The sequence below is a fragment of the Mustelus asterias genome, chromosome 12, assembly GCF_964213995.1.
Source record: "Mustelus asterias chromosome 12, sMusAst1.hap1.1, whole genome shotgun sequence".
Lineage (NCBI taxonomy): Eukaryota > Metazoa > Chordata > Chondrichthyes > Carcharhiniformes > Triakidae > Mustelus > Mustelus asterias.
Window position 1 is genome coordinate 9581187 of NC_135812.1, and position 24380 is coordinate 9605566.

General features: G+C 46.0%; 1 protein-coding gene across 1 annotated transcript in view; it reads right to left on the reverse strand.

Moving 5' to 3' along the window:
* Positions 1 to 24380, reverse strand: part of LOC144501866 (multidrug and toxin extrusion protein 1-like) — a 46317-nt gene that overhangs the window by 17028 nt on the left and 4909 nt on the right. The window contains exons 4-10 of the mRNA XM_078225911.1: positions 20703 to 20851; positions 19191 to 19237; positions 10816 to 10856; positions 9084 to 9181; positions 8856 to 8953; positions 7958 to 8071; positions 2132 to 2199 (exon numbers count right to left, since the gene is read on the reverse strand). Coding sequence (XP_078082037.1) covers positions 2132 to 2199; positions 7958 to 8071; positions 8856 to 8953; positions 9084 to 9181; positions 10816 to 10856; positions 19191 to 19237; positions 20703 to 20851 — 615 coding nt within the window. The remainder of the gene's footprint in view (positions 1 to 2131; positions 2200 to 7957; positions 8072 to 8855; positions 8954 to 9083; positions 9182 to 10815; positions 10857 to 19190; positions 19238 to 20702; positions 20852 to 24380) is intronic.

Genomic DNA, 24380 nt, shown 5'->3' on the forward strand with positions numbered 1-24380 from the left:
GTCCCCGGAAGGGTAGGGGGTTTTAGTTCAGTCGGGCAGCACGGTCGGTGCAAGCTTGGAGGGCCGAAGGGCCTGTTCCTATGCTGTAATTTTCTCTGTTCTAGAACGTGGGATTCTGGAAGTTAGCTCCGGTTGCACCTTCTGCATCTTTGGGAATATCCTCCACCATTGAGTACATTTTGGTTACTCTTCAAGAGTATGGTTGTCAGTTTAACAAATAGATTAGTGGCTGGCTTGCAATTTCTGATTCAACTGAGGGTGAGCTAAAATGGATCAGCTTACATAGATCGAAACAGTCACTTCTTGTAAGTGCTGTGGAAAGAGGAGAATGTTTAGCCTTAATTTATTGCCAAGACACCAAAGGTAATGTCATTCTCTCGCTGGTGAATCACGCCATTGACATATAATTACTGCACTTCAGCCTTACCCTGTATGAACCCACACCATACAAACTCACTCCTCGTCACAATGGACGGCTCAGCACTCTACACCAGCATCCCCCATGACAATGGCATTGCTGCAACAGCCTCAGTACTCAACGCCGACAACTGCCAATCTCCAAACACAATTTTACAACTCATCCGCTTCATCCTGGACCACAACATCTTCACTTTCAACAATCAATTCTTCATCCAGACACATGGAACAGTCATGGGGACGAAATTCACACTTCAATACGGCAACATCTTCATGCACAAGTTTGAGCAAGACCTTTTCACCACACAGGACCTTCAACCGACGCTATACACCAGATAACTTGATGACATTTTTTTCCTTTGGACTCATGGTGAACAATCACTGAAATGACTACACGATAACATCAACACGTTCCATCCCACCATCAGACTCACCATGGACTACTCTCCAGAATTCTTGGACACACGCATCTCCATTAAGGACGGTCACCTCAGCACCTCACTGTACCCCAAGCCCACGGATAACCTCACGATGCTCCACTTCTCCAGCTTCCACCCTAAATACATTAAAGAAGTCATCCCCTACGGACAAGCCCTCCGTATACACAGGATCTGCTCGGGTGAGGAGGATCGCAACAGACACCTCCAGACGCTGAAAGATGCCCTCGTAAGAACAGGATATGGCGCTCGACTCATTAATCGGCAGTTCCGACGCACAACAGCGAAAGACCGCACCGACCTCCTCAGAAGACAAACACGGGACACTGCCAACAGAGTACCCTTCGTCGTCCAGTACTTCCATGGAGTGGAGAAGCTACAACACCTTCTTCGGAGCCTTCAACATGTCATTGATGAAGACGAACATCTCACCAAGACCATCCCCACACCCCCACTTCTTGCCTTCAAACAACTGCACAACCTCAAATAGACCATTGTCCGCAGCAAACTACCCAGCCTTCAGGAGAACAGTGACCACGACACCACACAACCCTGCCACAGCAACCTCTGCAAGACGTGCCGGATTATCGACACAGATGCCATCATCTCACGTGAGAACACCATCCACCAGGCACATGGTACATACTCATGTGACTCAGCCAACATTGTCTACCTGCAGGAAAGGATGTCCCGAGGCATGGTACATTGGGGAAACCATGCAGACGCTGCGACACCGCTCGACAATCACCAGGCAAGAGTGTTCTTTTCCTGTTGGGGAACACTTCAGCGGTCACGGGCATTCAGCCTCTGATCTTCGGGTAAGCGTCCTCCAAGGCGGCCTTCACGACACACGACAGCGCAGAGTCGCTGAGCAGAAACTGATAGCCAAGCTCCGCACACATGAGGACAGCCTAAACCGGGATCTTGGGTTCATGTCACACTATCTGTAACCCCCACGACTTGCCTGGGCTTGCAAAATCTCACTAACTGTCCTGGCTGGAGACAATACACATCTCTTTAACCTGTGATTATCCCTCTCTCCACTCACACTGTTTGTACCTGTAAAGTCTTGGTTACCTGTAAAGGCTCGCATTCCAAACATTCTTCGCATTCCAATCTGTAATTATCTTGCAATTGTGCCTTTGTCTATATATGCCGTGTTTGTGAAACCCACTTCTCCACTCACCTGATGAAGGAGCAGTGCTCTGAAAGCTCGTGCTACCAAATAAACCTGTTGGACTTTAACCTGGTGCTGTGAGACTTCTCACTGTGCTTACCCTGTATGGTATGGTTATAATCTGGAATACAATGGTCTGGGCTCCAAGTTGGACTTCATTAATTAACCCTGTGAACAGGAAGGGAACACAGAGAAAGTTAATGCAAGTTGCAGATGCTGAAATAAAAACAGAATACATTGGAAACACTCAGTGGATTAGGCAGCAGAGAAGGGAGTTTCTGGATTAATAGTTTGGTGATATACCACCAGACCATCACCTCTCCGTGATGAGGTAGCATGGGTTGGCTTGGATGTGGCATAGGGGAAGCGGGGCGGGGGTGGGGGGGGAGCGGGGCGGGGGGGGGGGGGGGGGGTGTTGAGGTGGGAGGGCTAGAGGGCAGTAATTTGTTTTATTGGGTTTTTTTCCTGCAGCTAGGACAAAATGCTGGATACTGAATCAGGTCTTCGACCTGGTCCACCTCCGAACCTGGCAGCCCCTCTGCTGCCTCCGAACTCTGGAGGCAATGGGCGTCACTCTGGTTAATAGACACATTACAATAAGGGAAATCTGGATTTACCAATTAGACTCCTGTTGTTTTAAGGTCAATGGGACAAAACTCCATTTAGATTTAACTGTACCTTGAACCATGTCCTGCATTTAATACTAAACTCTCCATGTGTGGTTTTATAGTTGCTGTTTAATCTTGGGTTATGTGACTTCTGCTGGTATCGCTGTCCTGTGGTATTACTCCTGATGTAACCTTGCCCTGATCTTTCACTTAGTCATCACTTTGTCTGTCTGCACAACTGTAGAGTGTGGTTTGACTGAAGGGAAGGCAGCAGGAGTGAAATCTGACTTGTGCTGAGAGGATAGAAGGCACGGTGGCACAGTGGGTGGCACGGCTACCTCACAGCGCCAGGGACCCGGGTTCGATTCTGGCCTTGGGTGGCTGGCTGTGTGGAGTTTGCACATTCTCCCTGTGTCTGCATGGTTTTCCTCCGGGTGCTTCAGTGTCATAAAGTAATTGATGTTTACAGTGTGGAAACAGACCCTTCGGCCTAACTTGTCCATGCCGCCCTTTTTTTAAAAATCCCTAAGCTAATCCCAATTGCCCCCATTTGGCCCATATCCCTCTATACCCATCTTACCCATGTAACTGTCTAAATGCTTTTTAAAAGACAAAATTGTACCCGCCTCTACTACTACCTCTGGCAGCCCATTGCAGACACTCACCACCCTCTGTGAAAAAATTGCCCCTCTGGACACTTTTGTATCTCTCCCCTCTCACTTTAAACCTATGCCCTCTAGTTTTAGACTCCCCTACCTTTGGGAAAAGATATTGACTATCTAGCTGATCTGTGCCCCTCATTATTCTATAGACCTCTATAAGATCACCCCTCAGCCTTCCATGCTCCAGAGAAAAAAGTCCCAGTCTATCCAGCCTCTCCTTATAACTCATACCATCAACTCCCGGTAGCATCCTAGTAAATCTTTTCTGCACTCTTTCTAGTTTAATGTCCTTTCTATAACAGGGTGACCAGAACTGCACACAGTATTCCAAGTGTGGCCTTACCAATGTCTTGTACAACTTCAACAAGACATTCCAACTCCTGTATTCAATGTTCTGACCAATGAAACCAAGCATGCCGAATGACTTCCTCACCACTCTGTCCATCTGTGACTCCACTTTCAAGGAGCTATGAACATGTACCCCTAGATCTCTTTGTTCTGTAATTCTCCCCAACGCCCTACCATTAACTGAGTAAGTCCTGCCCTGGTTCAGTTCAATCTACCAAAATGCATCACCTCGCATTTATCTAAATTAAACTCCATCTGCCATTCGTCAGCCCACTGGCCCAATTGATCAAGATTCCGTTGCAATCGGAGATAACTTTCTTCACTGTCCACTATGCCATCAACCTTTGTGTCATCTGCAACCTTATTAACCATGCCTCCTATATTCTCATCCAACTCATTAATATAAATGACAAAGAACAGTGGACCCAGCACTGATCTCTAAAGCACAACACTGGTCACAGGCCTCCAGTTTGAAAAACAACTCTCTACAACCACCCTCTGGCTTCTGTCAAGAAGCCAATTTTGTATCCACTTAGATACCTCACCCTGGATCCCATGAGATTTATAGAACATAGAACATAGAAAGCCACAGCACAAACAGGCCCTTCGGCCCACAAGTTGCGCCGATCACATCCCCACCTCTAGGCCTATCTATAGCCCTCAATCCCATTAAATCCCATGTACTCATCCAGAAGTCTCTTAAAAGACCCCAACGAGTTTGCCTCCACCACCACCGACGTCAGCCGATTCCACTCACCCACCACCCTCTGAGTGAAAAACTTACCCCTGACATCTCCTCTGTACCTACCCCCCAGCACCTTAAACCTGTGTCCTCTCGTAGCAACCATTTCAGCCCTTGGAAATAGCCTCTGAGAGTCTACCCTATCCAGACCTCTCAACATCTTGTAAACCTCTATCAGGTCACCTCTCATCCTTCGTCTCTCCAGGGAGAAGAGACCAAGCTCCCTCAACCTATCCTCATAAGGCATGCCCCCCAATCCAGGCAACATCCTTGTAAATCTCCTCTGCACCCTTTCAATGGCTTCAACATCTTTCCTGTAATGAGGTGACCAGAACTGCGCGCAGTACTCCAAGTGGGGTCTAACCAGGGTCCTATAAAGCTGCAGCATTATCTCCCGACTCCTAAACTCAATCCCTCGATTAATGAAGGCCAGTACGCCGTACGCCTTCTTGACCGCATCCTCCACCTGCGAGGCCGATTTAAGAGTCCTATGGACCCGGACCCCAAGGTCCTTCTGATCCTCTACACTGCTAAGAATGGTACCCTTCATATTATACTGCTGCTTCATCCCATTGGATCTGCCAAAATGGATCACCACACACTTATCCGGGTTGAAGTCCATCTGCCACTTCTCCGCCCAGTCTTGCATTCTATCTATGTCTCGCTGCAACTTCTGACATCCCTCCAAACTATCCACAACACCACCTACCTTGGTGTCGTCAGCAAACTTACCAACCCATCCCTCCACTTCCTCATCCAGGTCATTTATGAAAATGACAAACAGCAAGGGTCCCAGAACAGATCCCTGGGGCACTCCACTGGTCACTGACCTCCATGCAGAGAAAGACCCCTCCACAGCCACTCTCTGCCTTCTGCAGGCAAGCCAGTTCTGGATCCACAAGGCAACAGCCCCTTGGATCCCATGCCCTCTCACTTTCTCAAGAAGTCTTGCATGGGGGACCTTATCGAACGCCTTGCTGAAGTCCATATAGACCACATCCACCGCTCTTCCTTCGTCAATGTGTTTGGTCACATTTTCAAAGAACTCAACCAGGCTCGTAAGGCACGACCTGCCCTTGACAAAGCCGTGCTGACTACTTTTGATCATACTAAACTTCTCTAGATGATCATAAATCCTGTCTCTCAGGATCCTCTCCATCAACTTACCAACCACTGAGGTTAGACTCACCGGTCGGTAATTTCCCGGGCTGTCCCTGTTCCCTTTCTTGAATATAGGGACCACATCTGCAATCCTCCAATCCTCCGGAACCTCTCCCGTCTCCATCGACGATGCAAAGATCATCGCCAAAGGCTCCGCAATCTCCTCCCTCGCCTCCCACAGTAACCTGGGGTACATCCCATCCGGTCCCGGCGACTTACCAACCTTGATGCCATTCAATAGTTCCAACACATCCTCTTTCTTTATGTCCACATGCTCGATCCTTTCTGTCCACCGCAAACCAGCAGTACAACCACCCAGATCCCTTTCCACCGTGAATACCGAGGTAAAGTATTCATTAAGCAGCTCCGCCATTTCTAACGGTTCCGCACAAACTTTTCTCCCTTCACCTTTTAAGGGTCCTATGCCTTCACATCTCATCCTTTTACTCTTGACATATTTGTAGAAAGCCTTGGGATTCTCCTTAATCTTACCCACCAAGGCCTTCTCATGACCCCTTCTCGCTCTCCTAATTTCCTTCTTAAGCTCCTTCCTTATGGAACAACTTACCATGCGGTACCTTGTCAAAGGCCTTGCTGAAGTCCATGTAGACAACATCAACTGCACTGCCCTCATCTACCTTCTTGGTTACCCCTTCAAAAAACTCAAATCAAATTTATGAGACATGGTTTTCCACTCACAAAGCTATGCTGACTATCCCTAATCAGTCCTTGCCTCTCCAAATGCCTGTAGATCCTGTCTCTCAAAATACCTTCCAACAACTTACCCACCACAGATGTGAGACTCACTGGCCTGTAGTTCCCAGGATTTTCCCTGCAGCCCTTTTTAAACAAAGGCACAACATTTGCCACCCCCCAATCTTCAGGCACCTCACCCGTGACTATCGATGATTCAAATATCTCTGCTAGGGAACCTGCAATTTCCTCCCTAGCCTCCCACAATGTCCTGGATACACTTCATCAGGTCCCAGGGATTTATCCACCTTGATGCGCTTTAAGACTTCCAGCATCTCCTTCTCTGTAATATGTACACTCCTGAAGACATCACTATTTATTTCCCCAAGTTCCCTAACATCCATGCTTTTCTCAACAGTAAATACTGATGAGAAATATTCATTTAGGATCTCACCCATCTCTTGTGGGTCTGCACATAGATGACCTTGTTGATCCTTACGAGGCCCTACTCTCTCCCTTGTTACTCTTTTGCCCTTTATGTATTTGTAGAAGCTCTTTGGATTCTCCTTTGCCTTATCTGCCAAAACAATCTCGTGTCCCCTTTTTGCCCCCCTGATTTTTCTCTTAACTCTACCCCTACACCCCCTATACTCTTCAAGGGATTCACTTGATCCCAGCTGCCTATGCATGTCATGTGCCTCCTTCTTCTTCTTGACCAGGGCTTCAATATCCCGAGTCATCCAGGGTTCCCTACTTCTGCCAGCCTTGCCTTTCACTCTAAGAGAAATGTCCTTATCCTGAACCCTGGTTAACACACTTTTGAAAGTGTGCCACTTACCAGACATCCCTTTGCCTTCCCACAGAGTCCCCCAATTAACTTTTGAAAGTTCCTGCCTAATACCATCAAAATTGGCCTTGCCCCAATTTAGAATTTTAACTTTTGGGCCAGACCTATCATTCTCCATAGCTATCTTAAAACTAATGGAATTATGATCACTGGTCTCAAAGTGATCCCTCACTAACACTTCTGTCATCTGCCCTTCCTTATTTCCCAAGAGGAGGTCAAGTTTTGCCCCCTCTCTAGTCGGGCCATCCACATACTGAATGAGAAATTCCTCCTAAACACACTCAACAAATGTCTCTCCATCCAACTCTCTAATACTATGGCTGTCCCAGTCAATGTTGGGAAAGTTAAAATCCCCGACTATTACCACCCTCCCACATTCCAAAGATGCGCGGGTTAGGTGGATTGGCCATGGTGAATTGCCCCTTAGTGTCCTAAAGCGAGTAGATCAGGGGGATCAGAAGGGTTAATGTGTGGGGTTACAGGGATAGGATGGGGGATGAGCCTCAGTAAGAGAGTCGGTGCAGACTCGATGGGCCGAATGGCCTCTTCTGCACTGTCGTGATTCTATGATTCTATGAAGAGTGTGAGAGGGAGTTGGCACCTTTTACACCCCATGGAAAAGACAACAGTGTGGACTGAATCTTAACTATTCCACAACCCCAGCTGAGGTAATATTTCTCTCAAACGTCTTCATATTGTGGCTTTGTGGCAAACCTCACTGCAATGAGGGAGAAAAGTGGCCTTGCTTGTCTCATTCGAGTGTATCGATTTGCCCTGCATTTTATTGACTGACTCTTCTTAGTTTCTCAGTGACTTGGCAATGCTGGAACCTGTATCTTTGTCAGCAGAGAGGAAGTTTATTTACCTACGAGGAACGTTCCAATGTGAAATGTCCACCATTCAATACACAACATAAACATGCTAGGAATTGCCAGCCGTATAAAGTGGCCCCACTCCTGCAGGCACTCAGTGGACCATCCTACACAAAACAAACCAGTGGAGTTACTAACACAGTATAAAGTAGGACAAGAGAAAATCATTCACAACATCCAGGTCAGCTCAACTTTCAAATTGACTCTGGGTTTTGTTGTGATGGATGCAGCAGGGTGTTCTGATTAGCATATCACTGAATTTGCATATCGTTAAATACATCCTCACCACAGGAAGTGATGTGTGGCAATGTGGGGCAGCACAGTGGCACAGTGGTTAGCACTGCTGCCTCACAGCGCCAGGGACCCGGGTTCGATTCCCGGCTCGGGTCACTGTCTGTGCGGAGTCTGCACGTTCTCCCCGTGTCTGCATGGGTTTCCCCCGGGTGCTCCGGTTTCCTCCCACAGTCTGAAAGACATGCTGGTTAGGGTGCGTTGGCCATGCTAAATTCTCCCTCAGTGTACCCGAACAGGCGCCGAAGTGTGGAGACTGGGGGATTTTCACAGTAACTTCATTGCAGTGTTAATATCAGCCTACATGTGACGCTAATAAAGAAAAATGTAACAGAGCAGTTGGAGTGATACTCTGATAGCCTGTGCACACAGAGCTCTCCTGCTACTCTGAATATAGTCTGTTCATCAATAAAAAACCCAAAAACTTACACCATTCATCAATGTGTGATTGGGAGTTTGTGTTCGAGTTCAGTAACAGAACAGATATATCTCTATCTTTTTGTCATATACCCCCGCGGAGGGTGTACAGAGAGGGTCCAATTGGATATTGTCCATTTCACATCATTGCCCAGAGTGTAAATGAGCCTCCCTGAAACCTACCTGTCCAGGTTCCAACATACAGCTTTTTCCAGCGGATATATCCAAACAGGAGAATAGCTTGACAGTACTGAGAGGCAACATTGGCAGCAGCCGAACCCCTGGGAAACAAGTTTGCAGATTAATGGCAGCTTCAAATAAAGTCTGGATCATCGTTCAGGCAAAGATTCATTGACCAGAACCCGGATTCAAATATAGATTTGATATTTTTGAAACTCGTTTCTTACTTACGGCACTCCCAACGTCATCACGTAGAGGAAGAGATAATTGATGACAGCATTGAGGATGTTGGCGATGAAACCAGTGAGAATCTGAGGCATGATGATCCCCTGAGGTGGGAACAAAGCAATAAAGTCATTCCTGAAATTCGCCTTCAATAAACCGACTGGGTGTTTGGCATGGTGCCAAGATAGTGGGAGGATAGAGTACAACTGTTCTCCCAATGTCCCCAAGTTTGGGGTGCAATGTGTCCCCAATTGAGGAGGATCCCTTTTCCCTCAGTCCTTGGATTGGTAGAATTCCTACATGCAGAAGGAGGCCATTCAGCCCATTGGATGATCAGCCGTGATCGTAATGAATGGCGGAGCAGGCTCGAAGGGCCAAATGGCCTCCTCCTGCTCCTACCTTCTATGTTTCTACGAGTCTACACCAACGCTCTCTTACCGAGTACCTTACCCAGTCCCTATCCCCCACCCGATCACCGTAAACCCGTACATTCACCATGGCTAATCAATCTAACCCACACATCTTGGGACACTAAGGGGCAATTTAACATGGCCAATCCACCCTAACCTGCACATCTTTGGATCAGGTTCATGGCAGGAACTTGTCTGATTGTTGGTCTGATCGCCTTTCCCACGTTTGCAGTTAAATCATCAAATTTATATTCCCTGTACTCCAGGGAGGTACTCCGGCTCTCAGAGTGCGGGAGATTTAAATCTATTGCTTTACTCAATAGCCTGCTATCTCACTGATATATGTCCTATTTAATCATTCCCCCAATGCAGCTGATGCACGATTAATCCACTCGGGAGGCGAGATCGTACCCGGGAATAAAGGCTTTTATTCGCAACAAGAATGGAGCACACTGCTTAACAATACAATCCCAGACTAAAGGGTCACTAGGAAGTGCAGTGACCTTTATACTCCTATAGGAAGGCGGAGCCAAACGGACTGTACCACAGAACAATGCTAACAGGTGGAACACCCCAACCCTAACCCCAACAGTAACAAGAGTAACATATGTACAAGTACCCATAGTGGTGACCATCTATGGTTCAGTACCCATAGTGATAACCATCTATGGTTCAGTACCCATAGTGGTAACCATCTATGGTTCACCACAGCAGCCATTTCACACTCGCTGAGCTGAATTCAACATGGAACAATGAACAAATAAGTGGATGAAAGAGTTTCTTCATTGCGAAACTGCTCCCTAACAGGAGTGGATGTGGCTGTGTGTGCGTGTGTACAACTATATGTACACAACAACAATATCTTTGAGCTCACCAACAACTAGGAACATAATCAGGCCAGCCATATCAACACCGTGGCTATAAGCTATGAGGTTGTGCCAGGAAGCTTGAAATCCTTCAGAAAGTGGCATTCCTGAATAGGGTTGAGGCAATGGCCTCGTGGTATTATAGCTAGACTACTAATCCAGAAACTCAAAGCTTTGACAAAGGGTCATCTGGACTCGAAACGTCAGCTCTTTTCTCTCCTTACAGAAGCTGCCAGACCTGCTGAGATTTTGCAGCATTTTCTCTTGTAGCTTGTTTCTGCACTGTGAATACTCTGTCATATTCTAGCTACTTTTCCCAAACGGGCTCCTCTAATATTTTGAATGAATTGCCGTGTTGCAGTGAGCCATCAAAATAAGGAACATGAAACTGACAGTGCACAATTATATCTCATTGCAATAATTATCGAATTTCATTCACATCCCAACATTCAGTGACTTTACCTGATTCTGAAGGTATCTGATCTCTAAGTCATAAAGAAACGCTGCCTAAGAAAGAATATTGAAAATAATTAGCAGCAGACAGTGTATCGATTGCTATTGAAATAGAAAATAAATTTACATTCAGACATTCTTTAACAGTTTGAACCAGGCTTGTATTATGGTCAATGTGTTAAGGTCCAGACCAGAAAGTCCAAGGTGTTTTGTATAGTTAGCCTTGACCCTAAATTTAACATTTCATTTTGGCACGGATGAGCATAAAGTGTTCCACTCCAGGTATGATTCAAGTGACCCACCAGGGAGCTTTTATCAAACAAAGTTTATCTAAGAACACAATTAAAATATAATAAAAAGAATGAGTATAACTTTTACCAAATACAAGACTTAAACATGACACACTATAGCTCCAAGCAGCTAGCTAGTTCTGTTGTTCCAATTTAAAGCAATACCTCATAGACATACACTCTTCTTCAGAACTAGTTAGCACTAAAACAAGTATCCTCATGTGATACTAGATTTCCAACCTTTAACAGCTATGGACAGATATCCAAACAGTACTTTTCAGAGATGGATATTTGGTTTGATTTGACTTGATTTATTATTGTCACATGTATTGGGATACAGTGAAAAGTATTGTTTCTTGGTGCACTATACAGACAAAGCATACCGTTCATAGAGAACATAGGGGAGAAGGAAAGGAGAGGGTGCAGAAGATAGTGTTACAGTCATAGCTGGGGTGCAGAGAAAGATCAACTTAATATATGGCAGGTCCATTCAAAAGTCTGACGGCAGCAGGAAAGAAGCTGTTCTTGAGTCGGTTGGTATGTGTCTTCAGACTTTTGTATCTTTTACCGAATGGAAGAAGGTGGAAGAGAGAATGTCCGGGGTGCGTGTGGTCCTTGATTATGCTGGCTGCTTTTCTGAGACAGCGGGAAGTGTGGACAGAGTCAATGGATGAGAGGCTGTTTTGAGTGATGGACTGGGCTACGTTCACAACCCCTCGTAGTTTCTTGTGGTCTTGGTCAGAGCAGGAGCCGTACCAAGCTGTAATAAATCTGGAAAGGATGCTTTCTATGGTGCAACTGTAAATATTGGTGAGAGTTGTAGCAGACATACCAAATTTCCTTAGCCTCTTGAGAAAGTATAGGGGTTGGTGGTCTTTATTAATTATAGAATCAGCGTCGAGGGACCAGGACAGGTTGTTGGCAATCTGGACACCTAAAAACTTGAAACTCTCAAGCATTTCTGCTTCATCACCATTGATGTAGACAGGGTCATGTTCTCCACTACGCTTCCTGAAGTCGATGACCATCTCTCTCATTTTACTGACATTATTGTCGTCGTACCAGTTCACCAGATCATAGAGTCATAGAGGTTTACAGCATGGAAACAGGCCCTTCGGCCCAACTTATCCATGCCGCACAGTTTTTACAACTAGGCTAGTCCCATTTGCCTGCGTAGGGCCCATATCTCTCTACACCCATCTTACCCATGCAACTGTCCAAATGCTTTTTAAAAGACAAAATTGTACCTGCCTCTACTACTACCTCTGGCAGCTCGTTCCAGACAGTCACCACCCTCTGTGTGAAAAACTGACCCTCTGGACCCTTTTGTATCTCTCCCCTCACCTTAAACCTATGCCCTCTAGTTTTAGATTCCCCTATCTTTGGGAAAAGATGTTGACTATCTAGCTTATCTATGCCCCTCATTATTTTATAGACCTCTATAAGATCACCCCGAAGCTTTCTACGCTCCAGAGAAAAAGCCCCAGTCTATCCAGCCTCTCCTTATAACTCAAACCATCAAGTCCTAGTAGCATCCTAGTAAATCTTTTCTGCACTCTTTCTAGGTTAGTAATATCCCTTCTATAATAGGGTGACCAGAACTGTACACAGTATTCCAAGTGTGGCCTTACCAATGTCTTGTACAACTTCAACAAGACGTCCCAACTCCTGCATTCAATGTTCTGACCAATGAAACCAAGCATGCCGAATGCCGTCTTCACCACCCTGTCCACTTGTGACTCCACTTTCAAGGAGCTATGAATCTGTACCCCTCGATTTCTTAGTTCTATAACACTCCCCAACACCCTACCATTAACTGAATAAGTGCTGCCCTGGTTCAATCTACCAAAATGCATCACCTTGCAATTATCTAAATTGAACTCCATCTGCCATTCATTGGCCTACTGGCCCAATTGATCAAGATCCCGTTGCAATCTTAGATAAGCTTCTTCACTGTCCACTATGCCACCAATCTTGGTGTCATCTGCAAACTTAGTAACCATGCCTCCTATATTCGCATCCAAATCATTAATATAAATGACAAATAACAGTGGATCCAGCACTGATCCCTGAGGCACACCGCTGGTCACAGGCCTCCAGTTCGAAAAACAATTCTCTACAACCACCCTCTGTCCTCTGTCATCAAGCCAATTTTGTATCCAATTGGCTACCTCACCCTGAACCCCGTGAGATTTAACCTTATGCAACAACCTACCATGCGGTACCTTGTCAAAGGCCTTGCTAAAGTCCATGTAGACAACATCAACTGCACTGCCCTCATCTACCGTCTTGGTTACCCCTTGGCCTAATTGCCCTTTTTACAGTTAAAAGGATAACAAAATCTCAATTCACCTTTCCCTTGCTTGTCATCCTCACAGTTGCCGGAATTCTACCGCCTCGTCCTCCTGAGGCTCGTAACATCCCACCCAAGACCAATGGAGAATACCGTTCTGCATGCCTCGCCCGCTCCGATTCTGGGGCGGGCGTGCTGGTAAAATTCTGGCCAGTTACTTTTTTTTTGGTTAGAGGAGGAGGGAGGGAAGGAAACATTGAAGTCGAAATGATTACGAGTAAGTCTTTCCTGTACTCCAACTCGTCATTGTTTGAGATCCGACCAACTACCGTGGTGTCATCAGCAAACCTGAAGGTAGAGTTGGAGGGAAATTTGGCCACACAGCCATAGATGTATAAGGAATATAGAAAGGGGCTGAAAACACAACCTTGTGGGGCACAAATGTTGAGGATAATCATAGATGAGGTGTTGCCTATCCTTACTGATTGTAGATATATCCTCAAGACAGCCAAACAGAGAAGTAAACCTAGTGTCTAGCAACTTCCAGTCTTCAGACTTCAGAGACAGGAAAGGATACCTCTCTCTCTCTCTACAGCTTCCAACACAGCAACACTCAGACATCAGAATCTCCAACTCCAGCGAGGGGAAACAGAGACATTGTTATCTCTCTCAAGTCCAAACAGCATCGGAAACAGCAGTGAGACTGGAATTCTCTGCGAAAGCCTGGCTAACCCCAGTCATATGCCCTGACCTGTCAATCGATCCAATCAAGCTCTACCCTGCAATCCCAGGGGAACACTAAAACAACAGAACACTGCATTAGTTCAGATTAAAACAAACATGATATCAATTATACTGCTTCAGTAGCAATAGAGGACATTGGCTGCAGACAGAAAACCACTGTTTGGATTTCTGTCCATAGGTGTTAAAAGTTGGAAAGCTAGTAACACGTGAGCATTCTTGCCTTAATGCTAACTAATTCTGAAGTAGGGTGTACGTCTGAGGGGTATTGCTTTTAAATTGGAACAACAGAGATAGCTAGTTGTTAAGAATTATTCTGTGTCATGTTTAAATCTTGCAATTGGTAAAAGTTATGCTCATTCTTTTTATTATTTTCTAACTGTGTTCTTAAATAAACTTTGCTTGATCAAAGCTTCCCAGTGGGTCACTTGAATCATACCTAGAGTGAAACATCTTATGCTCACCCTAATGCCAATCAAATGTAAAACTTAGGGTCTGGGTTAACTTCACAAAACACCTTGGGGTTTCTGGCTGAGGGCTTAACAGTCCTCATGTACTGAAGCAGTCCGTGTCCAAATGCAGCAAGACCTGGACAACATTCAGGCTTGGACTGACAAGTGGAACCTAACATTCATGCCACCCGAGTGCCAAGCAATGGCCATTGCCAATTAGACAGGATCCAACCATTGCCCCTTCACACTTGATGGCATTACCATCATTGAATCCCCAACTATCAACATAGTCCTGAGGGCTACCAGTAACCAGACACTCATCTGGACCAGCCACATAAATACTGTGGCTACAAGAACCCCATTCATACATTAAAGATCAGAAAACAGGAACCTCCTATAGTGCGCGTGTATGTCTTCACACCAATGTGTCCATGGAATCGTTGATTAGCCAATCAGAGCATTCGAATGGAATAGCCAATCAGGGCACTGACAGTTGAAGAAGGGGAAAAGTTCACATCCGACGCGGTGGCACAGTGGTTAGCACTGCTGCCTCACAGCTCCAGAGACCTGCGTTCGATTCCCGGCTTGGGTCATTGTCTGTGTGGAGTCTGCACTTTCTCCCCGTGTCTGCGTGGGTTTCCTCCGGCTGCTCCGGGGTTTCCTCCAAAGGTGGGTGGGTTAGTTGGATTGGCCATGCTAAATTGTCCCTTGGTGCCCCGGGATGGGTAGGTTAGGGGGATTAGAGGGATAAATGTATGGGGTTACGGAAACAGGTCTGGGTGGGATTGTGGTCAGTGCAGGCTCGATGGGCCGAATGGCCTTCTTCTGCACTGTAGGATTCTATGATCCTATGAAGCGGGAGCTTCCTGGCACAGCGGCCCAGTGTCCAGCATTCTGATTGGCCGGGCACAGGGCAGCGCCAGAGCGGGCATTTCTGCCGTCGGTAAATGGTACAGGAGGGGAGGGTAAGGGGGAGGGAGCTCCAGGGAGAGACAAAACCTGGACTTCAGAAGAGTTTGGAGAAAGTCATCAGGACACCGGGATGTTTAATGGAAAGCTTTGCACTGCCCTGGCAGGAATCTTTTTTTCAATGACTTCGCTGTGATCACCAACTGCATGATCTCACGTTTCGCTGACAATCCAAAATCAGGTGGAAAAGTGAAACAAAAGGAGAATGTAAAGAAGCTTCTCAAGGATGAGATTGAGTGAGTTAAGAATGTTGCGTATGGAATGTGGAAGAATATGAGGTTATGCAGGAAATATGGCAAAGCGGAATCTTTTTTAACCAGCGAGGAACAACTCAACAGGATCTGGGTATCCTCATAGGCAAATAACAAACTGTACACATTCAGGAACAGCAAGCAAAGCACATACTATATTAGCCTTCCCTATATTGGGTTTGGAGTACTCCATTGATATATTGGAATAAAGACCTATTCCCGCAGTTGTACTGGGCTTTAGTGAGACTACACCTGTCGTACACTAAGGAGTTTTTGTCTCCTTACCTAAGGAAGGACATATTTGTCTTAGAGGGAGGGTAACAAAAGGCAAGCAGGCTAACGCATCGAATGAGGACATTGTGCTATAAGGAGACAAGGTATCAGGTTTCTATGTGTGGGTTTCCTCTGGCTGCTCCGGTTTCCTCCCACAGTCCAAAGATGTGTGGGTTAGGTTGATTAGCCAGGCTAAATTGACCCTAGTGTCAGGGGATTAGCAGGGTAAATATATGGGGTTACGGGACTAGGTGGGATTGTGGTCAGTGCAGACTCGATGGGCTGAATGGCCTCCTTCTGCACTGTAGGGATTCTATGATTCCATGAGAGATTGAGTAGACTAGCCCAAATTGGCTGAAGTTCAGAAGAATGAGAGGTCACTTTGTTGAAATGTCTAAAATTCCAAATCCTGGCTTGACAGATACTGGGAGAATGTGTGCCTGGCTGGATAGTCTAGAAACAGGGCTTCAGAGTCTCAGGATAAGGGCAGATAGTGAAAAGTGCACTGCTGGGGCCTCAGCTGCAGTCTATACTAATGACTTCAATGAAGAGGCAGAGAGTAATGTATCTAAGTTTGCTGATGATACAAGCTGGGTGGGAAGGGAAGGTGTGGGAAGGACATTAAGAGGCTGCAAAGAGATGGAGACAGGTTTAGTGAGTGGGCAACAAGATGGAATTTTTTTGATTCATTTGTGGGACTTGGCATCACTGGCTGGCCAGCATTTATTGCCCATTCCTAGTTGCCCGAGGGCAGTTGAGAGTCAACCACATTGCTGTGGCTCTGGAGTCAAATGTGGACCAGACCAGGTAAGGACGGCAGATTTCCTTCCCGAACGGGACATTAGTGAACCAGATGGGTTTTTCCAACAATCAACAATGGTTTCATGGCCATCAGTAGATTTTTAATTCCAGATATTTTTTATTGAATTTAAATTCCACCATCTGCCATGGCAGGATTCAAACCCGGGTCCCCAGAACATTAGTTGAGTTTCTGGATTAATAGTCTAGCGATAATACCACTAGGCCATCACCTCCAGTACAAAGTAGGGGAGTGTGAAGGCATTCGCTTTGATTGCAAGAATAGAAAAAATCGAAGTGTGAAACTTGTCAGTGTTGGTGTTCAAGGCGACTTGGATGTTCTTGTATGAGGAATGCAGAAAGTTAACATGCGCGTGCAGCAAGCAATGAGGGGAGGGCAAATCATATGTTGGCCTTGATTGCAAGGGGATTGGAGAACAGGAATAAAGAAGTCTCGCTACAATTGTACAGGGTGTTCTTGGTGAGACCACATCTGGAGCAGTTTTGGTCTCCACATTTAATAAAGTGTCTACCTGATTTGGAGGGAGCGGAGGTTCACGGAGGTTGAGGGGTTGTCCTCTGACGTGAGACCGAGTAAATTGGGTATGTATTCGAGAATGAAAGGTGAACTCATTGAAAGCTACAGAATTCTGAAGGGGTTTTTTTGATTGGGTGGAAACTGAGCTGGGGAGGCAATCTAGAACACGGAGGATCAGGGTAACGGTCATTTAATACTGAGATGAGGAGGAATTCCTTCGCTTATCTTTGGAGTGAATCTTTGGAATTCCCTACCTCAGAGAGTTGTGGATGCTCCATTGCTGAACATATCGAAGGCTGGGACAGACTAATTCTTGGTCTCTCAGGAGTTAAGGGATATGGGGAGCGGGCGGGAAAATGGAGTTGAAACCCAAGGTCAGCCATGAACGTATTGAATGGTAGAGAAGGCTCGATGGGCTGAGTGGCCTACTCCTGTTCCTCTTTCCTGTGTTCTTGGGTTGCCATTTGGGACTGAGGCGAGGAGGCATTTCTTCATTCAAGGTTGTGAACCTTTGCATTTGTCTACACGTTCAAGACTGATCTTGATAGATTTTTGGATACTTGACGAATCAATGCCCATGAGAAGGTGCAGCCAACATAGAAATCCACCATGACCATTACCTTATTAAAGGGCAGAACAGATTCAAAGGGCCAAATAGCCTGTTTTATGGATTTAAGCTCACACATGGGGAACAGTGATTTGGATGAGGTACTGGAACTCTGATTCATTCAGGGGATATGGGCGTCGCTGGCTATTGCCCATCTCTAGTTGCCCTTGTTCAGAGGGCAGTTGCAAGTCAACCACATAGCTGTGACTCTGGAGTCGCATGTAGGCCAGACCAGGTAAGGACGGCAGATTTCCTTCCCTAAAGGACATTAGTGAACCAGATGGGTTTTTCCGACAATCAACAACGGTTTCATAGAAAACGCAAAATACTGCGGATGCTGGAATCTGAAACAAAAACAGAAAAATGCTGGAAAATCTCAGCAGGTCTGACAGCATCTGTGGAGAGAGAAAATAGAGCCAATGTTTCGAGTCTGGATGACCCTTTGTCAGAGCTTTGGGTGGCACATTGGTTACCACTGCTGCCTCACAGCGCCAATGACCCGGGTTCGATTCCCGGCTTGGGTCACTGTCTGTGTGGAGTTTGCACATTCTCCCCGCGTCTGCGTGGGTTTCCTCCGGGTGCTCCGGTTTCCTCCCACAGTCCGAAAGACGTGCTGGTTAAGTCCATTGGCCGTGCTAAATTCTCCCTCGGTGTACCCTAACAGGCGCCGGAGTGTGGCGACTAGGGGATTTTCACAGTAACTTCATTGCAGTGATAATGTAAGCCTACTTGTGACACTAATAACAAACTTTAACTTTCAGCATTAACTTTGGATAACCCTTCGTCAGAATGGTTTCATGGTCATCAGTAGATTCCAGATATTTTTTATTGAATATTTCACAATTTGCCGTGGCGGAATTCAAGCGCGGGTCTCCAAAGCATTAGCTAAGTTTCTGGATTAATATTCGAGTGATAACACCACTAAACCATCGCCTCCCCCTGTTCAAGACTTCTTTGATTGTGTACCCCTGGGACATTGAATGCTTATGGCTCCCAGCTGAGATTGGTTAGGGGATGAGACTGATGAGGTTAGCTTGAGAGATTTCTCCGGTTGATCTCAAATAGAGATTATTGCTGACTGGAACCCTTTGATCTGTCCACACTTCAGTTAATGGAAGACTTTAGCTGTTTAATGAGCTGCCTGCGTGTGCCTACTCCCTATCATCATTTACTCACGGGAAGGGCAGGGATAAATATCTTCACATAGCGTTGTGTTAACCTGTAAGAAAAAATAAAAGATGTTGGTGACAGATGTTAGAATATAACCGGTGACAACTTTGTATCGGATGTAATTTGATTTGATTTGATTTATTATCGTCACATGTATTAACATACAGTGAAAAGTATTGTTTCTTGCGCGCTATACAGACCGAGCATACTGTTCATAGAGAAGGAAAGGAGAGTGTGCAGAATGTAGTGTTACAGTCATAGATAGGGTGTAGAGAAAGATCAACTTAATGCAAGGTAAGTCCATTGAAAAGTCTGACAGCAGCAGGGAAGAAGCTGTTCTTGAGTCGTTTGGTACGTGACCTCAGACTTTTGTATCTTTTTCCTGAAGGAAGAAGGTGGAAGAGAGAATGTCCGGGGTGCATGGGGTCCTTAATTATGCTGGCTGCTTTTCCGAAGCAGCGGGAAGTGTAGACAGTGTCAATGGATGGGAGGCTGGTTTGCGTGATGGATTGGGCTACATTCACAGCCTTTTGTAGTTCCTTGCGGTCTTGGGCAGAGCAGGAGCCATACCAAGCTGTGATACAACCAGAAAGAATGCTTTCTATGGTGTAGCTGTAAAAATTGGTGAGAGCTGACATGCCAAATTTCCAATGACCAACGGGAACAAAATGTAAGGGTCAGCTGACCCAGTAAAACATGGAACCAATTACAGTGATGTAATAGTCAGCTGACCAGCTGATTCACTATAAATAAAGAACTATGTAGAATTGTGGAGAGCTTGGAGTGGCCCTGGGCGAGGCCCCAAGTTTGGAGTAATGATGTTTCTTTATGAAGCCCTTTCTTTGATTTATAAGTTGGAGTAAGTTTTATTGTATTTTCATTACATTTGCATTTTGAAGAGTTCCTTCTGGAGAAACAGATGACAGGGAACATAGAACATCACCACCTTTGTAACGAAAATTAAACTCAAACCCGCAGTCGCAAAGTCATGAAGTGCATGAAGTACAAACAGAATGGGCCACATCAGTGAAGTCTCACAACACCAGGTTAAAGTCCAACAGGTTTATTTGGCAGCACAAGCTTTCAGAGCGTTGCCCCTTCATCAGGTGAGAAGGAGCAGCGCTCCAAAAGCTTAGGCCGCCAAATAAACCTGTTGGACTTTAACCTGGTGTTGTGAGACTCCTTACTGTGCCCACCCCAGTCCAACACCGGCAACTCCACATCACATCAGTGAAGACAGCTCGTTAACCTTGGCACCTGGCAGAGTCACCGCCAGACTTTTACGGAAGACACAACACAAGAAAGAAAGTGAAATATCATAGAGATGGTTGCCCCAGGCAACTCTAGTGTTGCCTGGGGCGACTTGTATCTAGTCTGTGTTGATACGGACATGAATTCACTATTCACTGTGCTGCCCTGCTTACAAAGGAAATAAACACCATTTTTTTATGTGGCTGCCCGTGATGCCAGGCCCTGGGAATAAAACTGCAGTGAAAATCAGACGGGACACTCACTTGGCCACTGCAGGAGACTGTTTGCAAGCCAATAAAATGTGCTCGATGTTTATGAAGAGCGCCCAGCAGGGGAAGCAGGCGATCATGAGAATGAGAATCCCTCTTTGGAGAATCACCCCAATTCGCTTCAAGTTCTTGCTGCCGTACGTCTGAAAGAGCAGAATAAAAGGTAAAATGAATTGGATCGCGACCGTTAGATCACATTTTGATGGACTTTAATTCCACTTCCAATAAGTGGAATTGCAAGAACATCAAAAAATTAGAAGATTGCAACATTTCTCACTCTCTTAAGGAAGGACGAGTCGGCCTTGGAAAGGGTCCAGAGGAGGTTCACGAGAATGATCCCTGGAATGAAAAGCTTGACATATGAGGAGAATCTGAGGACCCTGGGTCTGTACTCGATGGAGTTTAGAAGGATGAGGGGGGATCTTATTGAAACTTACAGGATACTGCGAGGCCTGGATAGAGTGGACGTGGAGAGGATGTTTCCACGAGTAGGAAAAACTAGAACCAGAGGGCACAACCTCAGGCTAAAGGGACGCTCCTTTAAAACAGAGATGAGGAGGAATTTCTTCAGCCAGAGAGTGGTGAATTTGTGGAACTCTTTGCCGCAGAAGGCTGCGGAGGCCAGGTCATTGAGTGTCTTTAAGACAGAGATAGATAGGTTCTTGATTAATAAGGGGATCAGGGGTTATGGGGAAAAAACAGGAGAATGCAGATGAGAAACATATCAGCCATGATTAAATGGCGGAGCAGACTCAATGGGCCGAGTGGCCTAATTCTGCTCCTATGTCTTATGGTCTGATGAGAGGGGGGGGGGGGATCTCATTGAAACTTGCAGAATACTGAAAGGTCTGGATAGAGTGGACGTGGGGAAGATGTTTCCATTAGTAGGACAGATTAGGATGCGAGGGCACAGCCTCAGAGTAGAGGGAGAACTGAGATGAGAAGGAAATTCTTCAGTCAGAAGGTGGTGAATTTGTGGAACCCATTGCCACAGAAGGCTGTCGAGGCCAGGTCATTAAGTGTATTTAAGACAGAGACAGATAGGTTCTTGATTGGTAAGGGGATCAAAGGTTTCGGGGAAAAGGAGAATGGGATTGAAAAACAAATTAACCATGATTGAATGGCGGAGCTCAATAGGCCAAATGGTCTAATTCTGTTCCTACAGTTTAGAGTCAAAAGCATTAAGATTGGATAATAATCCTGCTTAACATGCCAGATTTATTCAGATCACAAGTGCTTCTAAATCACTTTGCTTACACCTCAACAACTATCTCGTAGGTCACATTACTTAATCAATAAAACATTGACAGCTTAAATTAGGCTATACCCTCGGCACTGCGCACTGGGGAGAGCTGGTCTTATTCAGTCTTGTTTATTTTGTTACGTGATTCTATGCCCACGGTCCATTTAATTAAATATCGGTGTTGGCAATACTCATTTGTCTCACTATTTCAGATCACCTGTTCATGGGTTCTCTTGTTTATCTTTCAAGAAAATTTGTTCTTCATTATGGTGTGCCTCCCCTCAAGTTGATATTCATTGCCAAAGTTCTCACCTGCTCTGAATCACTGGATAATTTCCCTACCCTCAACCCGAAGGCAAATTGTGGCGACATTGCCTTGGCTGAAATCAGCTAATACAGGACGTTCCAGGAATTGTATCTGGCTCTCACCTACTCAGCCTGGCTGAAATTCAGTAAGAAGTCTCACAACACCAGGTTAAAGTCCAACAGGTTTATTTGGTAGCACAAGCCACAAGCTTCCGGAGCGCTGCTCCTTCATCAGGTGAGTGGGAGTTGTGTTCACAAACAGGGCATATATAGACACAAACTCAATTTAGAAACATAGAAAAACTACAGCACAAAACAGGCCCTTCGGCCCCACAAGTTGTGCCGAACATATCCCCTACCTGCTAGGCCTACCTATAACCCTCCATCCTATTAAGTCCCATGTGCTCATCCAGGAGTCTCTTAAAAGACCCTATTGAGTTTGCCTCCACCACCACTGACGGCAGCCGATTCCACTCGCCCACCACCCTCTGAGTGAAAAACTTCCCCCTAACATTTCCCCTGTACCTACCCCCCAGCACCTTAAACTTGTGTCCTCTCGTAGCAGCCATTTCCACCCTGGGAAAAAGCCTCTGAGAGTCCACCCGATCTATGCCTCTCAACATCTTATATACCTCAATTAGGTCTCCTCTCATCCTACGTCTCTCCAAGGAGAAAAGACCGAGCTCCCTCAGCCTATCCTCATAAGGCATGCCACTCAATCCAGGCAACATCCTTGTAAATCTCCTCTGCACCCTTTCAATCTTTTCCACATCCTTCCTGTAATGAGGCGACCAGAACTGAGCACAGTACTCCAAGTGGGGTCTGACGAGGGTCTTATATAGCTGGATCATTATCGCCGGACTCCTAAACTCAATCCCTCGATTGATAAAGGCCAGCACACCATACGCCTTCTTAACCACCTCCTCCACCTGCGGGGCCGATTTTAGAGTCCTATGGACCCGGACCCCAAGGTCCTTCTGATCCTCCACAGTACTAAGAGTCTTTCCCTTAATATTGTACTCCTTCATCCCATTTGACCTGCCAAAATGGACCACTACGCATTTATCTGGGTTGAAGTCCATCTGTCACTTCTCCGCCCAGTCTTGCATCCTATCTATGACCCTCTGTAACTTCTGACATCCCTTCAGACTATCCACAACCCCACCAACCTTCATGTCGTCGGCAAACGTACCAACCCATCCCTCCACTTCCTCATCCAGGTCATTAATGAAAATGACAAACAGCAAGGGTCCCAGAACAGATCCCTGGGGCACACCACTGGTGACCGACCTCCATTTAGAAAAAGACCCATCTATACCCACTCTCTGCCTCCTTTGGGCAAGCCAGTTCTGGATCCACAGGGCAACAGCCCCTTAGATCCCATGTCCTCTCACTTTTTCTAGAAACCTTGCATGGGGGACCTTATCGAACGCCTTGCTAAAATCCATATAAACCACATCTACCGCTTTCCCTTCGTCAATGTGTTTAGTCACATTTTCGAAGAACTCCACCAGGCTCGTAAGGCACGATCTGCCTTTGACAAAGCTCTGCTGAGTATTCTTGAGCATACTAAACCTCTCTAAATGCCCATAAATCTTGTCCCTCAGGATCTTCTCCATCAGCTTACCAACCACTGCGGTTCGACTCACCGGTCGGTAATTTCCTGGGCTATCCCTATTCCCCTTCCTGAAAATAGGAACCACATCCACAATCCTCCAATCCTCCGGCACCTCTCTCGTCTCCATCGACGATGCAAAGATCATCGCCAGAGGCTCTGCAATCTCTTCCCTCGCCTCCCACAGTAACCTGGGGTACATCCCATCCAAACCCGGCGACTTATCTATCTTGATGCCATTCAAAGATTCCAGCACAACCTCTTTCTTAAAGTCCACATACTCAATCTTTTCAGTCCACCGCAAGCCCGCAGTATATCCACCCATGTCCTTCTCCTCTGTGAAAACCGAGGCAAAATACTCATTAAGCACCACTGCCATTTCTACTGCTTCCGTACAGACTTTCCCGCCTTCACCTTTTATAGGCCCTATTCCTTCACGTCTCATCCTTTTACTCTTCACATATTTATAGAACGCCTTAGGGTTTTCTTTAATCCTACCTGCCAAGGC